At 38.8% G+C, this 12962-nt stretch overlaps 1 protein-coding gene across 1 annotated transcript in view; it reads right to left on the reverse strand.

Moving 5' to 3' along the window:
• LOC310930921 (pleckstrin homology domain-containing family A member 7-like) overlaps positions 1 to 12962 on the reverse strand; it is a gene marked incomplete at its 5' end in the record, with an annotated part of 115367 nt that overhangs the window by 36805 nt on the left and 65600 nt on the right. The window contains one exon of the mRNA XM_083893985.1: positions 1711 to 1828. Within this exon, the coding sequence (XP_083750111.1) occupies positions 1711 to 1828 (118 nt within the window). The remainder of the gene's footprint in view (positions 1 to 1710; positions 1829 to 12962) is intronic.

Here is a 12962-nt window from a genome sequence, read left to right on the forward strand (position 1 = left end):
GGAGCTATGCGCATGCATGTGTGTGTGTGTGTGTGTGTGTGTGTGTGTGTGTGTGTGTGTGTGTGTGTATGAGTAGAGTCCGGAAGGAGGAATGAACCAAGGAAAGGACGGGGATAAACAAGGACAGGGAGTGAGCCATTTCAGTCCCTAACAGTAGGACATATATTTTTGGATCTCAAATGACATAATCAATCAGGAGCCTAAATTTTAAAAGACAAGATATTATGCTTTTCCCCCCCACCAAAATCATGTATTTTCATGATTTTGGTGGAGGGGGAAAAGCATAATATCTTGTCTTATTGCAGCTGTAATTAACTGAGAGTAGTTATGAGCAGTGGTGTAAAGCAAATGTGAAATTCTACACTGTATGTAGCAAAGATCTCCAAAAAAAAATCCCAAATAAAATAAACTACTACTAACTTAAACTAAAACCTTAACCCAAAACTGGCTTGTAACTTTATTTTGGAAAGAATTTCCCAAAAAATAAATCATATTTAAGTCCAGGAATGACCTTAAATGCTGCATTGACTGTGCAAAGAGACAAACACAATGGGATAAAGACACTAATGAAAAACACTGTAGCCTTTAATGGGATAAACTACCTTATTATGCCACTTCCTGGTCTGACGGGAATCTGCCCGACTCCTGCTTTAATCAGTCTACAAACACACTGAGCTCAACACCACTTTCCCCACTTAAGCTTTACGTCCTCATTTCCGCGAGCCTGTAATGAATCTCGGTCAACCACAGGAGACCTATGAACCGCCATTCATCATAGTCATCATCCACCATCCACTGCAGGCATGAGTCAGCAGAAAACAGCAGATAACCAGGTCGGTTCAGTTGGTGGTGGTGATTTGTTCTATTACCTAACTCATACATGGTAGCTCTCATCTAAATATGAAAACAAGAAGATAATAATTAATTAATGGTGGGCTAAGCCGATACATCTGTTGGTGTCATTAGTAAGGTCATGTAGAGCATCTGTAGATTATTCTTGTGCTGCAGACACTACAGTGAAATGTGATTGACGTAGATTCATCTTCAACTATCAAATCCAAACATATTTTCCCTTTTTCTTCATTCACTGTTTCAACTGATGCACTGATAATCTTATATTCTTGCCCTGCCTTTGTCCTCTCAGTAAAAGTAAATTAATATGTCTCCCTCCTCAATGACAATGAAAAACGTCGACTGAAATCATAAATTGCCAGAGCAAAAATCGAAAAAAATGTCTAAAGAAAACCCTGGAGGGGGGGGGGAAGAAGACTTAAAAACTAAAAAGAATACTTTTTCATTAATTCTCAACTCTGATGATATGGCAATGATGAAACGGTGCAGCTGCAAAAAGAGCTTTCCGATACAACAGTAATGCATTAGAATGTTATTTCATTTAAATTTAGACCCACGCTGTGAAAAGCGTAAAAATACACCAGGATAAGAAAAAGTGTGAGCCATTCACATATAATAAATGCAGCAGAGAGTATCTGGGTCAGATGTGTTTCCAACAGCAGGACAAAAAAAATCTGGATCATCCAGGTATGGTATGCAGCCTGGGTCAAACAAGGAGGCAGAACACCTGCACATGAGCTGCTGTTCTCACATGGACTCATTTAGACATCATCAAGAGATCTGAATAAGGGAGCTGGCAGGAGACGTTCCACAGAATGTCCTAAGCATCTTTTCCCAGGATGAGAAACACAAGCTCACCTTAGAGGCAGAGGTGGTGTCCACAGTGGAGGAGGTCATGGCAGTCGAGGCCTCGCTGACGGTGGTACTGGAGAGCTGCTCCCCCACAGGTTTAGACATTATGTGAGCTCCCTGTGGCCTGGACATAAGAAAAAATACAGTAAATTTAAATTTAAAATGTGATATACATATATATATATATATACATATATACACACACATTTCCTAGAGCAGGGCTCTCAAACTCAAACGACCTGGGGGCCAGTGAGTCTGGTCATAGCAGAAAAAAGGTTAATTATGTGGGGAAATGTACGGTGGCCCAGAGGTGTCAGGCTATATATAAACGCCACAACATTGTATTTGGCCTGACACCTCTGGGCCACCGTAGAAATTAGCTAAAAATAACATCACAATATTCCATCAAGATAACGCAATAGACATTCATGATTATATCTCACAGAATTCCAAAGTAAAAGTGTAAAATGAACATATTTATATAAAAAATGACATAATAACATATGGACAGAGGCGATTCTAGAGTCTGCTGGGGCCCTAAGCAATCATTCCCAGGGGGCCCTTCCGACCAGTGTCCATCACTATGATGTTATAAACGAAAAATGTATGAAGTCAAAAGGTTTTTTATTCCAAATGAATGAAATAACATGGAAAAACCTTGTCATTTTGAAAATAAATAAAGTATGTGAAAATACATATGTAGACAATAAAATACTGTAAATAACCTAAAAAGAATTATATAAACTTCGTAAAGAAATATACATTACACTATAAAAATCCCACATTACAGGGATAATACAAATATATAGAACAATAAAATACTTTAAAAAACGTATATGAACTTAAACGTAAAAAAAAATATACATATATTACACTGTAAATAACTTGCAGAACGATAACTTCACACAGGTTAACGTGAGGTGGGCCTCGGGTTTGAGACCTCTGCCCAAAATAGTTCATACAAAGTTTCCACTGGTCAGGAAAGGGTTGGACTTGTTCCATACCATGATTACTACAATCATCTGCATCATTTATACACAACAGCATAATGCATCGTATAGGCGACTCCATCAATCCAAACGTTTAACTATGAAACTCACAAACAGACAATATGAGGAGGAGGAGGGTTTAACTAGTGACATAGGGATGCACCCACATCAGATTTATTACATAGGAATCCTGGCTGGGTGAACATTTTTTAAAGAGTTTTGCCCTAAAACACAAATGACATCGTTAAATCAGTGAATGTGCCTGAACAGGCTCATTGGCATGCAGCAGCTACACTTCCAAGGTCTATTTGTACCATAGAGGTGAAGCCATAAAAAAAAAAAAAAAAACAGGAGCCAGATTTCAGAACTGTTAAACACGTCGTCATCACGGCCTTAAAAAAAAAATCACAGTTCAAAAATCTCACTTTCTTTTTTTGAGCAAACTTTTGATTACAGAACTCTGCATGAGCCCACGGAGGACAATGCAGCCATTACGACCACAAAGAAGAACAGGCAGAAATGCCAAAAACAGTAGCAACGATCATCATGAAGTGAGAACAGGTTGTACACTAAGCTGCAGAGCCACATGATCCGTGCTGATTGTGAATGAATGAGTCACGACGACACACTGAACAATGGTGTAACGACTCACAGTCGGCTACTGTACGAAGGAAACTAAGAAACGCGGGTCAAGTGGAGACACTAACTTCAAACTAAAGAACCTGCTTGAAATCAGGACAATACGGAAAAACTAAGTCAAAGACACTCCGCTCTGCTCATGTTAGTCTTTCAGCAGGTGTTCATGCATTCACAGAGTTATCTGCACAGCTCACAGTATCATCCAGCAGACTTCACCTCAAACAGATTTTGATAACCTGATGAAATATTAACAGAACGTCTCGTTTGCCCGTCTCCTCTGTTGCACAGTAAACTTTGGTCTCGCCAGTTTTCAGCTGAAAGGAAGACAAAAAAACACCACTCACGGGGGATCATGTTCTTATTTATTATTTTAGGCAGACAGCAAAGGCTTTGTTAACCCTGGGCTCCAGTCCTGAATGTTTTATGGATAGACTCTCATCTATTTATCCATCATTTCAGTTATACTTTAAAGTAGTTTTTGGCTATACTGTCTGCTGATTTATTTCTCACGCAGGCTCAAGTCAGGTTAGTGAAGGTGAGATTTCTAAAACACTGTTGTCAACAGATAAACATCAACTACGATTATGGTTAGCGTGTAACTAGATCATCAACGTGACAAGAGTAAGAGACTGGTATTAAAATACTGGCCTGTGGTTGTTATGTTATAAAAGTGACTGATTAAATCATGTACAAAAGGAGGTTTAAATTAGATTTGATGATAACGTGAAACAGGATGGGAGGAAGACGGATGTGACAGATGTGACGGACAGATAAAGAGGAGGAGTATCAGATGTAGGGAACTGAAATAGAGCTGAAAGTGTTTGACACACTTACTGTAAAAGCATCACAGTGTGGCTCATCATCGCTTATATGAAATTCACCCGGAAACATCACATGAAAAGCTAAACAACAACAAAAAAAACAACCTATGTTTCAAGATCCTAAAACAACACCCTCAGCAGACGGGAAAGTAAGTTTTAAATGACTGTGTTTCCAAGGATACAGGTGAAGCAGGAAAGCGTTTAAATGCATGACACAGATCCACAGCTCCTGCAGCAACATACAAGTTCTTTTGGCTGTGAGAGTGTTCATAGCTGTACTTATTGTAGCCGTTATCACTCCACTGTTCCCAGAGTTCGGACTGAATTAGGGGGAAACAAGTGTTCAGTTTTGTCAAATGTTGTTGTTCAAATGAGTCTCTAAAGTAATGCTAAACTTTAAAAACAGAGGCACACATACGCAGTACAAAGGTACTCTGGTTATTTGCAGCACTGCTCTTTTCGTTTAATAAATAGACCACTCCGTTTCGATTGTAGGCGCGCTAACGACGATAAACGAGCTAATGCAGCTAACGGAGCTAAAATGGAAACGCGCTGTGCGTTAACTTAGTGCCCAGCACTAAAATGCAAGTTCTTTTAGTATTGTTTTTGGTGGCTCTGTGTGTGTCTATCTGTTTGTGTTTCCGCACTTGCCAATATGACCAACAGAGGCCGCCAGAGGCTTGTTGCGTGAATGAGGTGATTGCCTTGTTAGGACGTGTGTCGTCCTTGTAAAAGAGATCTTGATCTCAATGGGAGTTAACCTGGTTAAATAAAGATTTGTTTTTTTGTTTTGTTTAAATTGTCCTTAATTGTCCTTCATAATAATGAAGGTTCATGTTAAATGTTGACTAACCATTCATCCAGCACAATGTAGGTGAGCATTTCCCATCTGTCAGCAGGTTATAATAAATGGATTTTACAGTAGTTGGCTTCTCCTACTCTTTCCTTTCTTCTTCTCATCATCCTAATTCAGCTTTCCCCCTCTTTACACCTTCTCCAGAATAAAAATCAATTAAAGTGTCATTAAATGAGACTTTGGACAAAAGTGTCCTCTGTCTGTCTCTCGTTGGACAGTGTCCCACGTACCCAAGATCAAAGCGCTGGATGTGTGCGTTTGTCACTCTACTGTTTGAACACATCAACACGAGTGCAACAAAAGTGCAGTGTTCAATGAGGCGTGACTGTTTGCTCTGCACCACAGAGACCAGGATGATGTGTGTCTGTCATCTGTTGACACACGGACATATTCAGACAGGCTAGGTGATGAAAATGAAATGTGCAATCATGTCAACAAGATGCATATATATATATATGCATATATATTTATTATTATTATTTTTTGCAATTTGTATTTTCTATTTTTAATTTCCAATCTAGCAATAATTATTTTTTGAAGAGAGAGTAAATGGAGAATGAAGCATAACAAAAACTCCCCTGCACAGACATGTTCATTAGGACACCAGTGAACTAGTTTAACTTGGAGAAAAATAGAGTATACTATAATATGAGACCTTTAACTGGAGAGGAGTGTGTTTACTACAGTAATCAACAACAGACAGAGTGCACTTTCATTCCTTTCCTCTGTATTACAGCCTGAACTGTAACACAGCAACACATTTAGGACTTTCAGTACATCTCCTATATATAGAGTAAACATCTCTTATGTGGTGTGGGTGGGTTTCAGAGAGATAAACAGACAGACGGTTTTTACAGGATATTTTGTAAAAAAAAAATGGTCAGGAAATACAATGTACAATGTAAATTAGACGTATTTTATCAAATGACTGAAACGACTCCAAAGGCCACTAGTATCAGGACAAGTAATTGCTCGATCATCAGTTCATTTAAGTCCTCTAAAGTGGAAAACACACACAGGCAATTGTGTAATTGAACCACTTCACTGGCCAAAACAGGACTACGGACATTTTAATTAATCATTTTCTTTATTCCTCATTCAATTCAAAAAGCCGTTGTGACCTTATTGTTAAACAAAAGAACGACGGGGGAGTGGACAAAGCTCCAAAAGCCTCAACAACAACAAAAAAATCCTTTCATGACTTCACAGAAATATTCAAACACCAGACAAATTAGACCATTTCTCCGTCTGACATAAAGGGAACAGATTGTACTCGGGATAAGAACTTACTCCACTGAAGAGGCAACTGAAAGTGAATGTTGAGGCAGATTTTTGGGACACTGGGACACAGATGAGACTGATGCTATATCAAATGGCCCAATCGATTATTGCTGTAATGTATAGTTCCATTTTTAGGGAGGTATTTGAAAAGCATAAATACAAATATAAACTTAAAAGAAAAAGAGACTAAAAGGAATATTTGGCAAATTGTGGATTCTCACCAGGCCAACAAGTCTCTTTGAATCGATGTCAAAACTAATTTAATTGAAAGCCAAGAGAGATGAAGAGGATGAAAAAAAAAAAGTGAAATGAGAAAACATGATGAAAGGAGACCGACACACTCCACTAAATGAGTTTATGCTTTAGAAGTCTTTTACAATGACTCTCACGAGGGATGGTCGGGATTTACCATGAGTCGATTTGAAGCATTTACCAAATTAAGAACGTATTAATTCATTATCCAACGTCTGTTTCTTTTAATCTGTGTGCCATTTCTGTTGACCTGCCTTGGTCAAAATGCCTGAAACTGAAGATAGTTGACACAGACTCTGAGCAGAGGACAGTGCAGCCACAGCCATGATGTTACTGCGTGTGTAATCACTACTTTACAAATGTATTCCTGTCCCGAAACATAAGTAAAAGGACTCTTTTCTCCATGACAATCGCCCGCTCCTCTGGATGTATACTCCACAAGTTCATCAGGTTAATATCCAGGTATCCCATAGACATGAAAGAGATTCTCTATGCAGCCTGACATAGCGACAGAACAACGTGACACTAAAACAACACTAAAAACAGTGTTTCTATTGTTTATTGTTCACGATTAACAGATTAATACTGTTTATTAACCCATCCAACTAACTAAATTCGCAACAATAACTGATAATTGTATACTTTTCCAGTGTTAAGAACAAGGAACACAATAGCACATCAACACATAACACTCGGTGTGTACTCATAATAATGCACTGTTCAATTTAGGAATATAAAATGAATCAAAGGGATTATAAGAAAACAACGCAAATTCATTTAAAAAATACAGCGTATTGTGGATTCATATGAACACTGGTCCCTGTCCCACCCACTCTCACAACTGTTGACCTTTTTCCTGTCTCGACTCGATGAGTAATGAAAGTTAAGTTCTTGGAAATTCAAAAGAAATGTCAGACTCTGATGAAAAATCAAGAGGTGTAAAATGCTTTAAGCTTAAATCAAAGTAGTGAATAAAGATCGAGATACGATGGCCTCTGCTGCATCATATTTAAATCTGTTTTACCCAATTTTGCTGAAGTGCAATACTTTGATCTCTTTAGACCCGTTGAATTTTGACAAATGGGAAAGTAAAGCATGGATGGAACGTAGTGGGGCAATTGCCACCCCAAAATATTGTTTCACCCAAACCCAAAGACAAATCTTTGAAGTGATTTCAGGATTTTAAAGCTTGAAAATAATCTGTGCAAGCCTTGTACTCACTGAAATTTAAAATACATATACACATGGCCGCAAATATCCCTTATGATGGTTGTTGTCCACTGATGAATGTGTCTTGTGCAGTATTAAAAATACCCAAATATCATTCAAACCTTCAAATATACAGTGTCTCTCCATCTCTGATTTGAATCAATAAATACAGTACAGTACAGTACAGTACAGTACAGTACAGTACAGTACAGTACAGTACAGTACAATACGCCCCATCAAGAAGATTTAATTACACAGGAAAAGTGATTCAAAAATAGTCTTTTTCATTTTACACGTCCATGTGTTCAAATGAAACACAGCATAAAAGGTTACAGAAAAGTCATTCAAGGTATTTCAAAATCATGGAAACCTCTCCCAGAACCACAAATACGACACAAACACAATGCAACAACAAAGTCTGAAAACTGCAGGCAGCCCACACAGACGCCGCTGACATTTAAACACAGTCAGACAGAGCCAGTATGAAAGGGTGAATTGTGCAGACCAAAAACATTCGAAAATGTTACAGTAAATTACCTCACATTAAAAAAAAAAAAAACACACGGGCACCACATCTTCAGAGAGTGATCATTATTTCAGAGCAGACACATTGTCCTCCTGAGCCTCTCCCACACACACACCCTCACTTACTTTAACAATTCCCCTCACACAACAAACACACACACACACACACACACACACCGCATCTCCTAATTTTCCACATAATTTATTTTTTTCCCCTTGATATTTCGGTCTTAATAAATAATTCATCCAGATACTTCTCCGTGATGATGATGACGCTAAATTGCCTTACACAGTGGGTCTGTAACTCTGCAGGAAAGCCTTTCATAAATCACTTACATGTCATTTGTTTTACCTGTAACTTGTTTTCACCTATTTATTTTATATTAAAAACCTTCATGGATTCAGTGTTAACTTAACTTAAAGCTGATGCTGGTGATATGATTCAGTATTACAAGGTTAAACTAACAACATTTGGATTTTCTCCATTAATCGAGTATTTGTTTGGTCCATAAAATGTCATCAAAAGTTGATTGGTGTTTCCCAGACCTTGAATGTTCTCAGATGTCTTCTTTAGTCACAAACCCCCAGTTTTCCAGTTTTAATGATTTCTTTGTCAAATGGAGCAAAGAATCCAGAAAACATTTACATTTAAGTTGCTGAAATTTCAGAAAGCTTGTTTTAAAACTCTAAATAGTGAACACTTTTCTTTTCATGCGAAAGCATATACCTCCTGGCGGAGGTCAATAAAGTTGTCTAGAAAAAGGGTTATTTCGTAAAAGCTCCACACTCAAAACACAAATCCACTGCTTGACAATTTTGCTAGAAGCTATGTGAAGAGAAAGATGGTTTTTTGGAGTTTTCTTTCTTCCCAGACAAACTAATTTACCCACGGCTATAAGGATCTGAAAAGAGTTTTAACAAATAAAGGCCCTAAGCTTTAAAACAGAAATGTAAAGCATCCAAAGTTTCAAGTGTTTTCCCAAACATAATTGCTCCTACAAATGTATCCTGATGTTGTAGTTTGACAGTTTCTTCACGTGTTGCACCCAATGCAAAGCACCATGTGAACACCCATGGCAATGCTGCTATAGATCCCCTAAAACAAGCAGATCCCATATCGACGAGCAGAGGAAGGGTCAATGACGAAATGAAGAACAGGTGGACAACCGGAGGGAAAACTGACCAAGTCTTCTTAAGATCACATAGAGTGACAGATGGAAGTAACACAGACACATGGGAGGAGAGTAGGGCTGCACGATATCGGTATCGGCAGATGTTGGCTTTAAAATGTATCGGATATCTGCAAACAAACCAAGATCTGCCGATATGACTAATGACTACAACAGTAGGCTAAATAGGCTGCTACCTCCTTGACTTCAATGCCCTCATGTTTTTATTTATTTTGCTCAATGAAGAAAATGTATATGTACATCTGCTGCGACATGAGCAGGCTAAATATTTCACTTAATTTCACAACAGAAGACTAAAAGACCTCTGAAGTTGGGCACAGAGATATATTTATCGGTATAAGTTATCGGTATCGGATATTGGCCCAAGCATTCCCAATATATCGGCATTTCTGATTTCAGCAAAACGTCTCCATAGTGGGGAACAAATGCAACACAGAAACAGTCACTTACATCAAGGAATTCTGTTTACTCACAATTTATATCAGCGAACAATTAAAGCAGCAACACATGCTCTGTTTCAATAATCATCTATCTGTATTAAAGATGACAAGACTGTGGCAGCCCATCATATTCTAAATTAGACTACCCATAATGACACAAAAGATACGTCATCTAACTTTGTGTTTTGTTCCGTTTCTGCATTGTAGAATCACAATTTGCCTCATGTTCACTTGCGCCCATGCTTGCCTGCACTCTTAGAAATAAGGGTTCCAAAAGGGTCCTTCTACAAGGGCTGAGGTTCTACCTGGAACCATTTGCTTCTGAAAAACCCTTTCCCAAAGAAAGGGTTTTTCAAGGGTTCTTGGTAACACTAATGTAAGAACCATTTTGATCCAGAGAACCCTTTAAAACCCCTATTCTGAATAAAGGGTTTTAAAAGGGTTCTTGGTGGAACCCTCCAAAAGGGTTCTCCTATGAGGACAAGCTGAATAACTTTATATGGTTCTACTTTGATTTCTAAGAGTGTACACGCCTGGCATTTCCTCAAGCTGTCCAGGAAAACAAAAATCTGTAAATGCCACTTTTTTTTTATTTTATCATGGTTGAGCCAATGTCAAAAAGAAAGACAAGCAGACACGGTGTAAACAGGCTTAGACACTCTTCAGATGCAGACAGATACCGAGTCCCAGACAGCAGCAGCCAAGGAAGTTATTCAATCTCTCCTGCTGCCAAAATAAGAGTTGATAACATAACCCTCAAGACTGTAAAGTCCTGACACTTTAACCACTTTAATACACGATAACCCCTTGTGAGCAGGCCTGCTGACGCCAGCCTCCACACACACACACACACGCACACACACACTCACACACCCTACCCTGTTGCTAATAACACTCTCAGATGGAGTTTCACCTCTGCTTTGATGACCAGTGAGCTGATGCCTCCATCAAAGTTGACATTGACATCAAATGGGGGGGAAGGGGAGGCTGGCTGATACAGGCTGAGCTGCCACTGCCGGTGACAGATATATGCCAGAATGCGAGCTCCAGTGAACTTCACAACTTGTGTGCCAGCATGTGGCAGTACTCTAAAGGTTAGCTCTGCTGCAGCTGAGGGGTTTCAGGAGAATTTCTGTGTCCAAGTCCATGAATGTGAGGCGGGCTGCGTTACGCTGAAAAAGACATGCTCCAAGACTCTGTCCTTGAATGAATACAAGTAGAAAAACCTCGAGTGCTTCATACAACCTAGCTGGAGCTTTAAATAGCAACAGAGAGAGATGTTTTGGATTGCACACAGGGCAACAGCTGAAATTATTTTTCCCTGGACCGTTTGCAGTGGTGCACCGGTAATTGGATAATAAGGGTTCACAGCTAAAAAGAACAATATATCATCGAAGCCTCCCACATACACAAAGTACATAATATGGGGGCACATAATATTATGTTTTGAATGGTGCATTGTTATTGCATGTCAGGAATTTAATGAGAATTTACAACCTATTATGGAATTTCTGAAAGGATCATTATTGTGCTCGTCAATGCCACTTCAAAGAAACTAAAAACAAACAGCAATAAAGCACACAAGGCTATTATTAGTCTTTAACATCATTGGCCCTGATGTACTGTGACTAATGGCGTGTTTCCACCAGCTCGCCTCGCCACGCCACAGTTAAGTTGTGTTTCCACGAGCATAGTACTCTTTGTAGTACCTGCTCTGATGAGGTTCCAGGCGAGCTGAGTTGATACTATGTGTGATGCCACCAGACTGCAGGCCACTGATTGGTCAGAGTGCCATCACAGGAACACTCTTAGAAATAAGGGTTCCAAAATGGTCCTTCTACATGGGCTGAGGTTCTACCTGGAACCATTTACTTCTGAAAAACCCTTTCCCGAAGAAAGGGTTTTTCAAGGGTTCTTGGTAACACTAATGGTTCCAGTAAGAACCATTTTGATCCAGAGAACACTTTAAAACCCCTTTTCCTGAATAAAGGGTTTTAAAGGGGTTCTACCTGGAACCAAAAAGGGTTCTCCTATGAGGACAAGCCGAAGAACCTTATATGGTTCTACTTAGCACTTTTATTTCTAAGAGTGAAGAATCCGACACAAGAATCAAGCCGAACTGTAGATCAGTTAAAAATACTTAACAGTCCTAAAAATGAGGGTTAATCTCCAACAATTACCTGGGAAATGTCTAAAATCTCAATATTTCACAGAGGAGTCTGGTGTATTTAAGCGATTTCTGATCGCGAGCGGCATCACATAAAATAACAATTCTTTCAAAATAAAATCAGTGAAGTTATTGAATTAGTAAAAATCCCTAAATATGCTGGATCATTGCAGGCTTCTCCCACTGACATAAATAGCACAGTCGAAGAAAAAAAATTAAGTAATTCCTCTACGATCAATCTATTTGAATTAAATAGCGTGACCGACTATTTCAAGGGGACGGGAAAATGGAGGCCAATCATGTCTTTGCGAACCTGACTGTAGAACTAAAGAGCACAAGGACTAATAATCTAATTACTATTTTCACTTTTTCTGGGCAAAGTATATAATGTATGACGAATACCCACATTAGTTTCAAGATTTCAGCTAAAGCACTGATTTAACCCTTGATACATTTAATTAGTCTCATTATAAAGTCCTTGTATGATGATGCTACTGAGCTCCACATACCTGGCCTCTAAAATGTGTTCCTTGTTATCATACATTTCTCACTCATTTTACACATAAGTGGATGCAACATGTAAGTTGACACATTACTGTAGCCGTGTTTTAAACAGGGTTGCTTCACACCTACGCCAATACGGAAAATCCATTAGGACACTGTGAAGGAAAAATATAACCTAGTGCCTCCTCCTCTCAAATGGACGGATATGGAAAGAGAGAGAAATATAATGCGAGAGACGAAGAGTAAATATGTGGGACAGAAATAAAATAAAACAAGAGACGAAGAGATGTCGGGGAAATGATGTGGAGAGAAAAGATAAAAGGAAAAGAAAACAAAAGAGAGCGGGTTAAGGATCAGTGAGCGAGTGTGGAAACAGGAGAATATA

Source organism: Microchirus variegatus, assembly GCF_963457635.1.
Source record: "Microchirus variegatus genome assembly, chromosome: 8".
Lineage (NCBI taxonomy): Eukaryota > Metazoa > Chordata > Actinopteri > Pleuronectiformes > Soleidae > Microchirus > Microchirus variegatus.